This window comes from Peromyscus eremicus, chromosome 16_21, assembly GCF_949786415.1.
Source record: "Peromyscus eremicus chromosome 16_21, PerEre_H2_v1, whole genome shotgun sequence".
NCBI lineage: Eukaryota > Metazoa > Chordata > Mammalia > Rodentia > Cricetidae > Peromyscus > Peromyscus eremicus.
Genome location: NC_081432.1, coordinates 51,035,360 through 51,053,421, shown reverse-complemented (window position 1 = coordinate 51,053,421; position 18,062 = coordinate 51,035,360). Strand labels below are relative to the sequence as shown.

The 18,062-nt window shown below is 40.5% G+C and overlaps 2 protein-coding genes across 2 annotated transcripts in view; both read right to left on the bottom strand.

Moving 5' to 3' along the window:
* The window catches only part of Kcnq5 (potassium voltage-gated channel subfamily Q member 5), a 133,110-nt gene that overhangs the window by 1,152 nt on the left and 113,896 nt on the right, over positions 1 to 18,062 (bottom strand). Inside the window, exons 10-11 of the mRNA XM_059281420.1 lie at positions 2,913 to 3,044; positions 1,574 to 1,700 (exon numbers count right to left, since the gene is read on the bottom strand). Coding sequence (XP_059137403.1) covers positions 1,574 to 1,700; positions 2,913 to 3,044 — 259 coding nt within the window. The remainder of the gene's footprint in view (positions 1 to 1,573; positions 1,701 to 2,912; positions 3,045 to 18,062) is intronic.
* Positions 1 to 18,062, bottom strand: part of LOC131926320 (glutathione S-transferase alpha-3) — a 265,294-nt gene that overhangs the window by 159,317 nt on the left and 87,915 nt on the right. The window lies entirely within an intron of this gene.

The following is an 18,062-nucleotide window of genomic DNA, read 5'->3' as shown; positions in this document are numbered from 1 at the left end:
CTCATGGGATTTAAAAGGTGAAATAAGACTTTATTGACAACAGTGAAAGAAATACTATGAAGGTCAATGTTATGGAGTGTCACACTGGTGGTGACAGGGCCAGAGGAGGAAAGGGAGAGAGGGTTACCTGGCATTTGTGTGACCCCCTTTGCACTCCCCACTCTACTCTTCAAAACTTAAGTTTTTAATTTTTTTTTTTTTTTTTTTTAAGCAAAGAACAATCCGACTGCAACCCACAGAACCAGGGAGGCTATATAGCGGGGGGGACCCTAGGATGATTGTGGCTTATAATATGTTTTGGTTTTACTCAATTACTGGGCAAGCCTCATTGAAACATTTCACTATTAGGATAAGAATTTATACTGTATCAAGCTGATAATAGAAAAATAAATAAATATATATACATATTTTTATCGTACAAGCATTGTTAAAATGCAATTTCAAGATGATTTTCAATCAGCATGTTTTTCTTAGCTGTACTGGCTGATTTCCTTTGTGGAATGCTAGTGAATTTTAGTAAGAACTTAAGTATCAATCTAAGAGACGTTAAATTTCAAGTTAAAGCCAGGTTGGTTGTGTACACCCTTGATCCCAGCACTTGGCAGGAGGAGGCAGGCGGATATCTAAGGGTACAAGGCCAGCCTGGTCTACATAGTAAGTTCCAGCCAGGGCTACATAGTGAGACTTGACCCCCAACACTCCCCCCCAAATAAATAAACAAACAAATAAATAAATGCTTTCAAATGAATACTTGGAATATTTACAATTCCATTGAGAACACTGAGAAGACACAGCCTCAGGTTAACAATCCATGTTTGCCACAACTATGGTAAGGTTTTTAATCTTATTTTGAATGAAAGAAGCTAAAAGAAACAATGAAATTAAACAAAAACACATCTGACAAATAGATTTTTGCTATTTTACTGTTGAAATTCTACAGTTGCTTTCAGATTAAGTATTAACGGACAAGATAAAAATTTATTTTCTTTCAATGGAAATGCAAAAGTGTTTTAAAGACGTTGTCTATATATAAGCTACTCTCCAATTCACTCCTTTAATACGTACTGATCATTAGGATGAACTTTAGGAGGCCAGACCTGGTAGGGGCACACCTTTAATCCCAGTGCTGGGGAGGCAGAGGCAGGCAGATCTCTGAGTTCAAGGACAGTCTGGTCTACATAGCAAATTCCAGGACCACCAGAGCTCTGTAGATAGATTCTGTCTCAAAAACCAAAAATAAAAACAAACAAAAGAGATTAGCTCTAGGGGTTGGGGAGATAGTGTAGGTTAAGAGCACTTGTTCTCTCAGAGGACCTGGGTTTGACTCCCATCACCTACATGGCAGCTCACAACCGTTCACAACTCCAGTTCCAGGAGAGCCAGCAGCCTCTCCTGACCACCTCCTTAGGCACCAGGCATAAAAGTGGGGCACAGATAGACATGCAGGCAAAACATTCACACACATAAAATAGAAATTAAAAAGATTAACTTTAATGTGAACACCTGAGTTGCATAGGCTCAGTTCTGATGAACGAATCAGGGCTGAAAGGTAACTCGCGTGGTCGAGCCGTACCTGCTTTTCAACCTTGACAACCCGGCCGAGCATGCTGAGGTCATCCGTTGTCTCGTGTTCTGCTGTGATTTTCTCTCGGCTCTTTTTATCCGAGGTGATTTGCCCTTTTCCGAGAATTTGATCAACACTGCCAGAAAAAGAAGATACCCGGTTATAGGCACTAGACATACAGATCACACTAGGCCAGGGGCGTCATCAACCTTCCTGACGCTGCGAACTTTGAACACAGTTCCTCACATTGTGGTGACCTCCAACCATAAAATTATTTTTGTTGCTACTTCGTAACTATAATTTTGCTACTGTTACAAATCGCAATGTAAATATCTGATATCTCCCATGATCTTAGGTGACCCCTGTGAAAGGGTCATTTGACCCTCAGAGGGGTGGATGTACCCAGAGGTTGAGAGCCACTGCACTAGGAAAAGAGCAGTGCTCAAAAAAAGAAAGGCAAGCATCACATCTGTAAAAGGTGAAACAAGGTGACATTTGTGCCAATCGATCCGATGATCTTTCTTTTTAGAAAAGAGTCATTTGCATTATTTATTTATGTGTGTGTGTGTGTGTGTGTGTGTGTGTGTGTGTGTGTGTGTGTATGTGTGTGTGTGTGTCTGCCACATGTGTGCAGGTATCTTTGGAGGTGTCAGATTCCCTGGATCTGAAGTGACCACCTGACCGTGGGGGCTGGGATGGGAACTCGGGTCCTCTGGAAGAACATCAAGTGCTCTTAACTGCTGAGTCCCCTCCCTCACCCCTGATTATGTTCTTAACACAAGGATACATGAGATTAATTTTTCATCTTTCTGGTCCATGATGAAACCATTTATGAAGGAATTGCTAGAGGAAAAAATGTGCATGCAAGCAAAGTAACTTGTTTCTACCTTGGACCAGTCAGCTCTGAATTTAACCGTAAAAATCATGAAATCACAATCATGATTAGTTTATACTGATAGAACAGGTTAATGAGGATTTGTTTTACATCTGATATGTGGGTGATAAGCAGATGAGAAAGCTATGGTCTTTTGTAAAGTGTTCTACTGAGCTACATTGCTAGGCTATCATTAACATTTACCAAGTTCAGGGTTCCAGATTACTACATGTTACAAACTACACTGACTAGTCAGTGGTCATGTCAACCCTATGAAGCACCACTGACATTCCATTTTCCAGAAGAGGGAGCTGAGCTATGTGGAGGCTGTTTGGTTTACACCTGAAAAGAAGAATACAGTATATGTTATAAAGCAACCTTCCCGTTGCCTACCAAAAATAAATCAGAAATACAGAACTGAGAGGTTTTGTGTGTTGTAGGAAACCCCAGACCATTTCCATACCCATTGCATACCGTGTTTGAAGGCTTTTAATTCTACACAGCATGTCCAGATGACCAGCAGAATATTGTTCAATGACATCTTTTACATCATATGGGCGTAATGTTTCCTTAAACTTCCGTTTTGCCACGTGAAATTTCATAATTCTGTATAAACACATATTAAATATTATTTCCCACAACTTCGTCAAAGTAAGTTACCAATACATTTATCACCAAATATAAAAAAAAAAACCTCAAAAAAAAAAAAACCCTCACAGTGGTACAGATCTGTAATTCTACTTACTCTAGAGGCCAAGGCAGGGGGATCATAATAAGTTCAAGACTTGCCTGGGCTACATGTCCAGCTTGGGAAAATTAGTGACATCCTATCTCAGAACAAAAAAGGCCAAAGCAGGGCTGGGGATACAGCTCAGGGATACAGCTCATGTGTAAAGTCCTGGGTTCAGTCCCCAATACTGAAATATTTGTACATATATGAAACTCTGGGAAGCAAAAATCATGTATCAATATTTCATGCTTCTACAGTAATGCAATGTAAAAGACAGGTTAAAGAGGGCATTACTAATATTTCATACGAGACACACCTTCAGTATAGCAACACATGATAAAAAAGAAACTGAACAAAAAGTGTTGTATCTTTTTAATATCCATTGAAATCTCCAATTAAAACTACAGTCAAATGCAATTCTATGTGACCTTAGACATCCAAGATACCATAACACGTAGGGACAATATCTCTTAAAAAATAGAGCATGCTGGGGAGATGTTTCATTTGGGAAAGTGTTTGCCATATAATCATGAAAACTTGGGTTCTGACTCCCGGTATCCATGTAAAAAGCTGGCTGTGGTGGCATATACCTCTAATCCCAGAACTGGGGAGGCAGAGACAGGAGGATTTCTGCAGTTATTGGCCAGCCAGCATAGCCAAATTGATGAGATTTGGGATTTTTTTTCATCTCAAAAAAAATAAGGTGAAATTTGAGGAAAACACTTGCTGTTGACATCTGAACTCTACATGTGCTCACATGCACATGTATACACACACACACACACACACACACACACACACACACACACAGACAAACATACACCACTTTCAAGCACACCTTCCCCTATAAATAGAATAGCTGTCCAAGTGGTCTTTTATGTAATTACACCTTCCTTCCTTCCTTTCCTTCCTTCCTTCCTTCCTTTTTTCCTTCCTTCCTTCCTTCCTTCCTTCCTTCCTTTCTTTTGTGTGTATTCATATTCATATGACACAGCACATGTGTCAGGTCTGAGATCAAATTCAGGCTGTCAGGCTTGGTTGCAAACATCTTTACCTGCTAATTGTATGTTTTTTTGAGAAGCAAATGTATTTGCATATCTTGGTTGTTCTTTCTAAAATAATGCATACTAGTTTTGAAATTTGTGAAAAAGTTCATAAACTATTTCTGCATTATAGTGTTGGATTAGCTAGCCACTTTTATTTTAAGCATACTTTATCAATGGAACTTGGATATAAGCATTTTTTAGGACTAAGAGATCACTCATTATGATGCCTCCCTTAGCATGAACCCCAGATTTTAAAAGAGTATTTCTTCAGTCACTTTCATGATGCCATCAGTAGCTCATTTGGTTTGATAATCAGTTCCTGCAATAGTGTCATAAAGTGCCTGCTAAGAGCAAAGGAGTGTGACATTTTAATTAATCTGTGAAGCCTCATTGCTGGTAAATGTTAAACCTGTTGGTGTTTTTCAACTATTAAATAGTTCACTGATTCTTATTATCACAGTCATGGATTCCAGGCAGGGAATTGGTCTCTGTTCGAAAACCTAAAATTTATAGTCTCTTGGAAAGATTAGAGTTTAAAAAGAAAATATCCATTACCTGTCTGAAGTGATAGGTTGTTTCATTCAGTTCAAATTGCTTAGCACAAAGCATAAACCCTATCTTCTAATTGTATCATTAACCTGTTAGCCTCAAATTAATTATAAGCCAATTACTATTGAATTGCTCATCCACAGCATCCCAACTCTTTTCAACATATTTTTTCACCAATTCCCATTATTCAGAAAAAGGATGTTGTATTTGTTTCTTCTTCCTCTTCTTCTTCCCTTCCTCCCCCTCCTTCTTCCTTTTGGTGTTTCAAGACAAGGTTTCTCTTTGTAACAGCCCTGGCTGTCCTGGAACTCACTTTGTAGACCAGGCTGGCCTCTGCCTCCCAAGAGCTGGGGTTAAAGGCTTGTGCCATCACACTTGGCAATGTATTTGTTTCTTTCTTTTTCTTTTGTTCCTTAACTAAGACATTTCGGCAAAATTATTCAGTAGAAAGTAAAGGAAATCTGGGTGGGGCTGGGAAAATGTGTCAGTCATAAACTGTTTGCTGACATGAGGGCCTGAGTCTAGATCCCTAGCATTCACTCAAGAACTCATGCACATCAGTGTGTATCTATAATCCCACCACAGGAGTTACCTGGAGCTCACTAGTCAGCCAACCTAGTCCAGTGAGGGAGCTCCAGGTTCAGTGAGAGATCCTGCCTCAAAAATAAGGGGGCAATCAATTGAGGAAGACATTCAATGTTAACCTCTGACCTTCACCTATCCATGCACATCTGTGTGTGCGTGCATCTGTATGTACCACCCACTTGAACATGTACACTCACCACACTTACATGCATAATACATTATGTCTTAGCTTCAGTAGCACTGGGAGAGATATTCTTTCCTGCTTTCTACATATTTTGGGAAGCAGAAGTACAATGATCTTAGATTGACACCCCAACCACTATGTAGCAAAGCACGATCACACCCAGGTCTGCCTGGCTCCGACTTTATGTCCTGACCTCCTATGGTAACAGTTCTGGAAAAACGAGAAGGCAGAGTGGGGTCCTCAGCAGTTCCTCTTTTTGTCCCAAGGGTAGGGGAATGTGGACTGCCGGACAGGGCAGAGTGCTTCCACTGGCCGCAGCTTGGGTGCAGTGGCCTCTGTTGTGTTGTGTCTGGCCTGACGTAAACACTCTCCAAACTGAATTATGTCTTTTTTTCCTTAATGAAGACCTCCCCTTACTTAATTGATAAAGCATTGCATTAGTTAGTTCTCTATGGCATTTATTTCAATTTGTGTGTTGCCTTTTCTACTTTTTAACTGTACATACCACAGCATGCATGGTACCACATTTTAGGATCGTCAACACAATAAGAAAGAAAATATGGCTAGTGTCTAAAAAAGAATAAAACCTTGGGCTAAGCATCAAGGTGCCTCTTTATAGTCATTGCTACTCAGGAGACTGAGCAGAAGGTTTACTGAGTGAGGAGTTCAAGGCCAGTGTAGGCAACATAACAAGATCTTGTTACAAACGGCAGAGCAACAACAATAACCTTAGTTTTCTGTTTCTGGGACACTACTGTAAGTGTGTCTGAAATGATCGGTTCCAAGTTTGCTCTAAGGAAGACTCAGTATCAGTGATGCCCTTTCAGTTCTTCAGGGACAGACACATTGTTCGTAATCAAGATCGGAGGTAGAGAGAGGAAAACCTCAGAGGTGAAGGTAAGCTTGAGAGGGCATGTGTGAGTCCATCTTGCCATCCTTGCTTTCTGTGGCAGTTCCTCCTTTCTCTGGTCATCACTAGGATGCCCCAAGTTGTCTCTGCATGTCTAACACAGTAACCTGGATGTGAGCATACAGTATCACTTACTGGATGCACAGCTGGGTGGTAAAGGCACAAAGTTGAACAAGACTCAGCTCTTGCCCTCTACAACTAAATGCTGCATGCCTCTCTAATCGTCACACCTTTCTGGATGTGTGGCAATGTGCCGAGCAGTTTATCTGCACCACATCAACTCAAAACTAATAACTTCCCACCTTTGCTCTTGAAGTCAAGGGAAAGCTAAAGAGTTTGAGTAACCTACTCCAAGGTCATACAACTCACAAGAGGCAAGTAATTGCTGATGTCAAGGCCCACAGTCCACCAACCCAGAGAGCTGCTTTACAGGGAGGGTCAGAGGCAGGCAACTCTATAACTGTGAAAAGATTGTACAGGCTAGGCATGTGACGTCTGACACATGCACAAGAGAATGCAAGGCCACATCAATCACTTTCTCCATCCTCATCTCTGTCTCATCTGCTTGGAATCCACTCTTCCTCTTCACTCCACTACCTTCATTCTCTCAAAAGCGCTCTTCTTTCCAATTGCAATGTTTTCCTTTTCAACAAATACAGGGGTTCTTTGCTTATTTACATCCTACTTCAGGATGTATATTCATTACTCTCAGTGCAGTCTGTCTGTTTTGCTTAGAAAGCACCATGATTTTTACAATCTATTCTGTTAGCCTTTGAGAAGAAGAGAGAGTAGGTCATTTTCTGGTTACCTAGGGGTGAAAAGAAGTTCATGGCCTAATAATTCTAGACCTAAGGAAGAAACACGTGTGTTAAAAATTGAGGGAATATCTTTGCGTGTGTGTGTTTTTTTGAGACAGGGTTTCTCTATGTAACACTGGCTGTCCTTGAACTCACCCTGTAGACTAGCCTCAAACTCAAAGATCCTCCTGCTTCTGCCTCCTGAATGCTGGGATTAAAGGTGTGTTTAGCCACACTTGGCTTCAGGGATACACACACACACACACACACACACACACACACACACACACACACACATATATGTGAGACAGGGTTTCTCTGTGTAGCTTTAGCACCTGTCCTGGATCTCACTCTGTAGACCAGGTTGGCCTCAAACTCACAGAAATCCGCCTGCCTCTGCTTTCCAAGTGCTGGGATTAAAGGCATGTGCCACCATCGCCTGGCCTCAGGGACATATCTTAAGAGAAGCTATTCTATTATGAGTTTGAAAGGTCTTCTAATTAAATTTTTCCTCCTCCAAGACCACTGTATTCAGATGCTAAGACTTTTAGCTATAAGAATAAGGGAAGGAAGGGAGATCTGGGGTTCGGGAAGTCCTGGGTTGGCAGGTAGAAGGTGAAAGCTGGTTCTGTGTCTTGGAAGTTCTATGTCTTGCCTTTCAAGACATGAGTGCAAATGCAGAGAAACTAAAACCCCTAGAGGAAGGGCAAGAAGGTATTCTAGATGAAGGGCCAGCAAGTGAAAGTTCTGTGTCCTGCAGGCCTTGTGGTTTCTGCTAGAAAGACAAACCTCTGGAAAAAATAAACAAATGCAGATAGGACCCAATAACACACAATTTGCACCAAACAAACTTTAGTTTAGCGTTTTGACTTCTGGCCGTCATCTCTGACCCCTGGTTTAGATAGGAACTATGAGGAAGGACCAAGAAACCAGGAATAAATTAAAATCTATGAACTGGCTTGTCAAAGAGGCCGAAGACCTTGGGGGCCTCTTCCATGTTTACACAAGAACTTGACTATAGCTTGTTCATTGCCTGGAAAAAAAGGGAGTGTTTGAGGACATTTTTTCCAGGGTAAAATTAGGACCTTTAAAATGTATTTGATAATTAGGATGATGACAGTATTAGATTGTACTAATAGATAGATTAGATATCTGTTGTAATAATAGATATATTAGATGATTGTACTTTCTAATATTCCCTGAGAGTGGTGTATGGTTATTTTGCAGATAAGAACCTGTGATACAGAGAGGCTAAGTCACTTGGCCGATATTAAAAACTATGAAGCATGGAATAGGAAATGGGTCAGTTTGACTCCAGGGTTAAGCCCTTAATTATGACAGTCTACCACTGTCTTAATATTTCGGCACTTTGTACTAGGGCCTCTTTTTACTCACACGTGCCTGGCACGTAACATACTCAGCAAACCTTTACCTATTGTTACGGCAATTTCTGGCTGGCCTTTGGAGGATAAATAAAAAGTTGAGAAGTCAGGTACACACTAAGCAGATTCTTCTTCACACGAGTCAGTTCCACCAGTGGACTAACACCACAGACTAAGAACTCATGTCTGTCTCCTTAGATGCTGTCGGTAAGCAAGAGGCTAGGAGTGCAAATGATCCTGTTGAACAAATCTGTCATGCTCTCACAACACCACTAGAGGGCAGAAAAGACTCACCACAGACTCAAATTGGCACCTCTTCCCCAAACTGGAGAGGCCTGCTCATACATTTTTTTTTTTTTTTTTTTTTTTTTTTTTTTCCTGAGAATGAAGAAATTACAGCAAAGTTAAAGTTAAACTCCGGGGAGAATATGTCTATAAATACACACACATGTGTGCTTCTGAGGACCCAAGGAAACGTAGGTGCATTTATTGTGTTGCCATGAGTTATAAAATCTGGCAAGAGTCTTTCTTGTTCTAGTCCTCTAAATCAGGGTGAAGACATGAATATGCAGAGAGGAGAATAATGGGAAAACAGAAGCAGCAGTGACTGCTGCTGCCACCAAGCAGATGGATGGGCCCGGCCAGCAGCCAAGCCATGTGCAGGGCAGAGAGGGCCCAGCCGACTGTGAACCAAAGAGGCGTTTGATTGACTGTGAAGACAGCTCTACTTCCCAAGCTTGGCTGCTCATTGGAATCACCCAGGGAGCTTGGGCCCTGACTCTAATTCTGATTTAATTGGTCTAGGATATGACCCAGAGATTTTTGATTTTCTTGTTCTCTTATTTCGAGACAGAGTTTCACCATGTTGCCCAAGCTGGACTTGAGTTCCTGGACTCAGGTGGTCTGATTACCTGGAAATATAGGCTGTAGCTCCCACACCAGACTAAGCATCAACATGTACACACACACACACACACACACACACACACACACACACACACACAGGCATGCACACGCACACACGCTCCTTTTTAGTGCTAGGGATTGAACCCAGGGTCATGTGAATGCTAGGAAAGTGCTTTATCAACTGAGCTACACCCTAAGCCACAGAGATTTAACGAAACTCTTGTTCCTGAGGGCAGCCAATGTAAGAGACAATCCCCTTAAGCCTGAGCACTTTCAGTTTAGTAAGGCAGCTGGCAAACGGGCAGGAGGAAGCACCGGTCAGTCTGTGCAGAGTGCAGAACTGAAGTGTTCAGCTAGACTGGAGGAGATGGTGGGACATGATTTCTGGAGGTGACAGGCTCTGCCCATCTCTAAAGCTCCCGAAATGACTATATATTCCCATCTCGTGTTTCTGTAGTGCATGCGTGGTTCCTCTCTGACCCATCTCCCTATTTTGTTTTGGCTTTTGGGGTTCATCTGCTCTGTGGCTTTGTATTTCACAGGTCCTAAAGTCTGGGAAACTCTATTTTCTGATATTTGAACCTGTTAGTATAGCATCTAACACCTTCAAAATCAAGGGTCCCACCTGGCCCTGGTGGTGCACACCTTTAATCCCAGCACTTGGGAGGCAGAGGCAGGTGGGTCTCTGAGTTCAAGGGCAGTCAACAAAGTGAGTTTCAGGGCAGCCAGCACTACACAGAGAAAGCCTGTCTTGAAAATCAAAACAGAATAAATAAATAAAAAAACAAAACAAACTAAGGTCTCAGGGCTCATTCTTGAGTGACATAGAGACTTTGGATCATCATGCCCCTGCCATACCCCAAGCTAAACCTCTCTTGATGTTTAGACCTTAACTCAAGAATGGCATTATTATTTATGTAGCAAACCTAGTAGACAACCAGGTCAGCATGACTTGATAATTTGTGCTTCTATTGTAAGTATAAGTGTTATTCAAAAATGATAGTTAGTGATATTATTTTCCTGTTAATATATAAACGTAATTCAACAATATATGCTTGTATTTGAGGGCACAGTATTTACTTATTTTCTGAAGATCAAGTTAGAGGAACAGACAGCTAAGACTCATCTACCCTTTTTTCATCTCAGACTAGGATACTAGTTACTAGGGAAGCTCAGGAGATCGTAGATGCCTGGCTCAGTCTCATTCTTTCTATTGCTTTTAGCTTTAAAAAAATTGTTTATTTATTTTACATCCTGACTGAAGCCTCTCCTCCTTCCTCTTCCCCTACTCCCTCCTCCATCTCCCATCCCCCCAATCCACCCCTCCTATGTATTTGCTCAGAAAGGGACAGGCCTCCCATGACATATTAAGCCCCCCCCCCCCCATTTAGGCTGGGCAAGGAAATCCGTGAGGAATAGATTTTAGTCATTTAACTTTTTTTTTTTAAAGATTTATTTTATGTATGTGAATGTTTTGCCTGCATGTATGTATGCACACTCTGTGTGTATTTGGTGCATGTGAAGGTTAGAAGAAGGCACCAGATCCTCCGCAAGTGGAGTTATGGATAGTTACGAGTCACCATGTAGCTGCTGGGAACTGAACCTGGATCTTCTGAAAGAGGAGCAAATGCTCTTAACCGCTTAGCCATCTCTCTAGTCCCACTTTTTGGCTCTTAGTAGAGATATGCAAATCGACTTCACTTGGATACAGTCCGTCTAGCGTCCTCACTAGAGGTTGCAAGCTGGTACACCAGTTGTCTGGCTTAGAGCGAATTCTGTGGCTGCGTTGTTTCCACTTCTGGCGAAAGATTCTTCTTCCTCCTCCTGTTGTTGCTATTGCTCATCTTCCTCCTCCTTCTCCTCTTCTTTTTGGTTTTTGAGACAGGGTATACACGTGTATATATCTGGATATCTCTTGGTATCCTGAAACTCACTATGTAGACCAGACTGGACTTGAACTCACAAAGATCTGCCCACCTCTGCCTCCTGAGTGCTGGGATGAAAGGCGTGTACCACCATGCCCAGACTGAATTATTATTGTTCTCTAGCTGAAAGACTGAGGAGCATGTTCTATGGGCTTGGTAAATTTTCTTTTTAAGAGTGTAAGGAAGGAAAACTCATGCAGAAACTTGTAGATCCAAGCAAGTGTATAAATAGTTAATTTCCTCCCAGGGTCTGCTTAACCTTGCCATGTTAACTAAATTTGAGTATTTTGTTTTACTAGGAATACAAAATTCTGCATAAAATTTAAAGTGTAAAAGGAATAAGTAAATAAGTACTCATACACTCTATTGTTCTTAAATCATTTTGTCCCAGCAACAAAAAGGAGACTCAGTTTTAAATTATAACCAAATAAAAGGTTAAAAAAAAAACACCAAACCTCTGTATCATCAAGAGGCACAGTAGTTTAATTCAGCCTCAATGAAAATGTGGCCACAAGTGATTATCTTCAAAACATAAACAAACAAAGAATGTCCTAGGGAATATATTAACTGATTTTAAAAACATGTGCTAAATGATCCTTACAACATTTGCTGGCAGCGCCCTTTACTGTGGCCTGGCTGTCAAGAATGTCTCAGCAGTGATGTGAAAAACAAACATCCATCACCTCTGCTAAAACAGCAGAGGTGCCATCAGCAAGATTAAGAACTGGTGATGACCAAACAGCTCGTAGATACAACAACAACAACAACAACAACAACAACAACAACAACAACCTATAATGGCAAATATCACCTCTTCTCTGGTGAAGTATTTTTATCTGAAGTACAAAGTGAGACCTAAGGATCCAGGGTTGAGATTGCATTTTAGGAAGGGGCCAAGAGAATGGTCACATGCCTGCCTCTCAGCACAGGTACTGGCAGAAAGAACATTGGGAAACTCTGTCATCCAACCAGGGTGACAGGGAGGTCTGATTTGCATATCCACTTCAGAAGGTTTGACATGCCATCACTGGCTCTTCAGTTGCTGATCAGATGTGAGCTATTTTGGAGGAGTTGAGTTGAGTCTTTGCCAGTCACAAAGAAATTCTTGACACCCATGCTCCTATTAGAGCGAAAGATTACAATATCAAGTTTTTAAAAGTGTTCTGTTTGCCATCTGACTTCAAACCCTTCCGCCTATCCTGCTTTTTTCCCTCTGGAGTCCCGTTAACTCTGATGGACACTTTCCAAGGACCTCTTACTCGATCTTTCTGAGCTCTTAGCAGCACTTAGCACATTTTAACTTTGTCTCTTACTCACGCTGTTTCCTCCAGGTCGTCTTCTGCTACACCTCCCTTGTTTCCATCTGCCTGCCAGTCATCTCTCTGCTCTCTTCAAGTCACTCTCTTTTTCCTTTGTGTCTCTTTGCATCTATTTATTTATTCATTTTTGGATTTTGAGACAGAGTTTCTCTGTGTAGCTTTGGAACCTTTCCTGGAACTAACTCTGTAGACCAGGCTGGCATCAAACTCACAGAGATCCGCCTGGCTCTGCCTCCCAAGTGCTGGGATTAAAGGCATGTGCCAACACTGTCTGACAGTGCTTGGCTTTTAATGAGTGTCCAGATTTCTAACTTTGGCCCTCATGCTTATATATAAAGCACTTATCCACTGAACCATCCCTGTAGATTATTTATGTATAGTATTGTACTACCATCCCTATAGATTATGGAGATGGTTCAGTGGATAAGGTTACATATATGTATATGTAATCTATGGGCATGGATGGTAGTATAATACTATATATATATATATAGTATTAGATATATACAGTGTTAAATATATATTATATATTGTATATATTATATACAGTATTATATGTATATATAGTATTAAACAGTTGTCTTTACTTCCCAATCTTCTCTTTACTTGATAATCATAGCATCTTTTCAAACTTTAGAATAAAGCACATACCAGATAAACTTGCTTCTGTATATAAAGACTTCTCAGATTCCTACTCTTTAAAATAGTTCAGGCTCCGTCTTCAATTTTACCTATATCTTCCTGGTTTGCCACCCTCTACTAACACACTCTTTCTAATACTATTTTCGCTTCTGCATTTTTCTGTAATTGCAGTTCACCCATGTTTAATACGTCGCCCCTCAAATAACCTTCCTGGTTATAGTACCTAACCTACAGGTCAGCATCTCCCTTTTAATCACCTTCCTGGTTATCATACCTAACCTCCAGATCAACCAGTTTTCTTTGTTCTACCCTTCCCTGAATGCCACATTCTTTAGACCTGTTGATTGATGCACACTCCAACTATCTTATCCTGCTGGACATCATGGCTGACCATATTTTTCTTGCTGGTCCTCATGACCGTAAGCAGGGATCTGTCTCCCTTGTTAATGTTTATCCCTGTGCCTGGTGCACAGAAGAAGCTCATCTTATATTTTTAGAGTGCATACACTAACTTCCTGGGAGGAAGTTAAAAGAGTCTGTAGTTAGACCTCTGTAAAAGAGAAAGAAGAGAGATGACTGCTAACCCTTCTCTTTGCTTCTTCCTTCTCTTCTTCCTCTCCTCCTTCTGCTCTTCTTCCCCCTCCTCCTTCCTCTTCTTTTCCTCCACCATATAGCCCAGGTTGGCATCAAACTTGCCACCTTCTTCTTTACCCTCCTGAATGTTGCAGTTGCATGCTACCACACCTAACTTCTTACTTCTTTACAAGTACCTGCGTGATTGTGTGTGTGTGTGTGTGTGTGTGTGTGTGTGTGTGTGTGTGTGTTGGGGGTAGGGTGGGGTGGTGGGACAGTCACACCCTGAGCAGGAAAGAAGGAGAGATCTACTTGGGACATTGATTTATGATTGGATAAAAAAAATTAACCTTTAATTCCGATTTATTTATCAGTCTAGATAATAGAATAACTTCAGAGGGGTCATAGTTAGCATACCTTTGGGAAGGGATGCAGGTGAACAAGGCTGTAAATATTTTGGGAACTAAAAACATGTCTTAGCAAAGGGAAAGGAATACTCCTCTCATGTGACTTGTCCTGGGAGCAGGCAGGGAGGAAAAGGGGCAGCACTCTTCTTCACAGAGGGGCAGTGGAAAAGGCACACTGAAAGGCACTAAGAAGCCCAGTCAACTCAGGGGCTAATCATTAGCATTGGTCCAGTGCTTACCATAAGTCAGCACAGCTCTCAACAGTTGCAAAAACTACTTCATTTAATCTTCTCCACAGCTAGGGCAATAGTATCACCGTCCCTGTGACAGGCACAGGGCTGGATATAGGATATCCTGTTTCTTGGATCAGATCTCCCAAGCAGCCAGCTCAGCAGGGTAATGATGTAGGGTGGATGAGCCATACATAGTGCCAGAACAGAGTCAGTTAAAGAATTCTTTAAGGAGCTAGGGATGTAGCTCATTGGTAAAGTGCTTGCTTGTCTGATTATGCATGGCCTTGGGCTACAGTCTCAGTACTGCAAACAAGTTCACAGGAAGAGAATTCTTTGAGTTTTCACTTCTTGACTTTATTATTTCATTTGATTCTTTAAACAGCTGGCTTGACTTGGGATATAAAAGGCTGCCTACCGTGAGACATAATAGGCCTGGTGTTTATTGCATATAAATATTAAGAGAAGTTAGGAACATAATAAAATTAGTAGCTTCTCTTGCAGTTTTTCAAAATAATAAGCACTTGAATTAGATTGTTTTAATTATCTTTAGTAGAAAAATAGGTTGTGCACTATTCTCATTCAGACTTTTGCTTTGTGGGTCCTGGGGATCAATTCCAGGGATTCACATGTGCTAGACAGGCACTCTGCCACTGAGATAATCATATGAAAAGACACACATTTTCTGCATATATAACAGCATCTTATGCAGGAACAGTGGTCACTGAGGACCTCATTAAGAGTTACTCTCATCCTAGACATAGTAATTCTATGAAACCACACTAGTGAGAAGCATATAAACACCACATTGTCTAGTGAGCAAAGCACTTTCTTCAAGTGCCTAGTTCTTTAAACAATACTCTCTTCTTGCCTTGGTGTGCATATCTGAAAAATAACCTAGCTCATTGCAAGAAACTTCTTTTGAATTTTTAAAAGGTTATCACTCTGAGACTTAAAAAAATCTAGTTGCATCGATAAGACTTTCAAACACTTGTTAAAACAAATATAAACCATGCATTCATTTATGTGTTTTTTTAAATGTGTATAGGAGTCTCTGTGTGCTGCCCATGGAGGCCATAAGAGGGTGCTAGAGCTCCTGGAGCTGGTGTTATAGTCAGTTGTGAGCCACTCAGTTTGGGTGTTGGAAACTGAACTTGTGTCCTCCACAAGAGCAGCAATGGCTCTTAACCACTGAGCCATCTTCATCAAGCCCAGATTCACACTTCTATAGTGACTGCAATACCAATACAAGCATGAAACTTGTAACTGTCAGCGAACTTCAGAAATTCTTAAATAATCAAATGCTCTGTATTATGGAAAATCACGTCAAGGTAATTTATTGACAGTTTCTTTCCTTTTATTTCTTTTTTGTCATGTAAAAAATCAATATATAAAATAACTGGCTTTATTATGATATTTTCATACATGTATACAATTTACTCCAATAACATTCACTTTCTGTCGACATCCCTTGGGCCCTTCTTCCTATTGCTGGCCCTTTTCCTTCTTTAAATAGTCCCCCTACAAACTTGATGATTATTTTTTTGAAAGTGTGGATTCTGTATATGAGAGGAAGCATGCCATATCAGTCTTTCTAAGGGTCCGGCTTACTTCATTTGACACACAACCCAGTTCCATCTACTTTTGTTTCTCTGTAAATGACATTTCATTCTTCATTTATGACTAAGTAGTACTCTTTGGTATTTGTATTCAACAGTTTCCTGTTCGGCCTATAGACTGATCTCCTAACTTGGTTGTTATGTGTAGCACTTGGGTGATGTTTTTCAAAGAGTGATTGGAAAACAGGTGTCTTACCACGAAATAGTCAAGGGCAAGTAGGCAGAATGCTGTGTAGCTGTTGATTACCTCTCGATAAAATATTTAGAGAACACAGTCTGTGGTAATCTTAGAGGAAATGTACCAAATCAAGTCTTCTTTTGAGTAAAGGACATATCTTAGAAATTATCTAAGAAGAATCATTATTAACTGACTTGAAAATTGACATTGAAGGGCTGGGCATGAGGCTCATTTGTATGGCATTTACCCAGTGCAAGAAGCCAGGTTTGATTCTCAGCACTTCAATATAGCAGAAGCAACAAGCTTGACAAACAAATAAAACCCATCAAAAAGAGGTAACATCCTTTATTAAAAAGTAATAGAGTCTTTTTTTAAAGGATTTACTTATTATGTATACAGTGCTCTGTCTGCATGTATTCCTGCACACCAGGTGAGGGCACCAGATTTCATTATGGATGGTTGTGAGCCACCATGTGGTTGCTGGGAATTGAACTCAGGACCTCTGGAAGAACAGCCAGTGCCCTTAACTGCTGAGTCATCTCTCCAGCCCTAGAGTCTTTACTATATGAGTCAAAGTCATCTTATTTCCTGAGATGTTGGGAGAGATTAAATAAAAACTAATAACTGGATATAAAGAATTGGTACTTTGCTGTTTGTGAATGTAGAAATATTTTTTCCATACTGTCACCCTTGTGGTGGAATGCATATTTTTTTATCTCTTGTTTTAATATAAATGTGTCTTTTAAGAAAAACCACTATTGTAAGAGTTCCTGGGATACAAAAGACATATTCATGTATTCATACTAAATATTCTAACAACCAAGAACAAGAAGGAAAATGTCAAAGTAAACTTGTTCATTTAGAGATGGATAATGGTTGGCTCATGCTTAGAGTCAATAATCAACACAGAAAACTCTATTTCAGGTGAGTTGTAGGAGGTGGGTATATTATGACAAACTTCTTGGCCAGCTGATGTTGAACTTAGTCCCTCAGGGAAAGAGCACTTTTGTATAAGATTTAGGGACAAACAGCTGCAAATTTCTTTGCAGAACTAGTTGTATTGGGTAGTCTTTGAATTATGTGTCTTACAAAAATTGTTTAGTTTAGTGTGTAGGTTTATGTGTGTGTTTATTATGTGTGTGTGTTTATGCATGTGAGTGCATTGCTCATTGACTCCAGAAGAGAGCATCAGATACTCTGGAGCAGAAGTTACAGACCATTGTGAGTCACCCAATGTGTTAGGGAATGAACTCGGGATCTCTGTAAGAGTGGCCTTAACTGCTAAGCATTTCTTCAGTTTCTGAATCATGTATCTTTACCTTACACACTTCATGGATGAACAACTTCAGACTGTTATTAAACTCTTTAGTCTAGTCGCTTTTTAGTTTTTTTTTTTTTAAAAAATAACATCTAATTATTTTAAATGAAACTTAGGAGTGATTTAAACAACTCCAGGCAGAATCAGAATATAGGGGAGAAAATATCCCCCAAAATACCAAGTATCATTACAGACAGCCTCAAAGTCCAGAGCAAACACCTCAGTCATGAAGTTCAGCTAAAAATAAGGACTAAGCGCTGAGGAGATGGCTAAGCAGGTAAGAATGCTTGCTGCCCAAGCATGAGAACACATGAGTTCAGATTC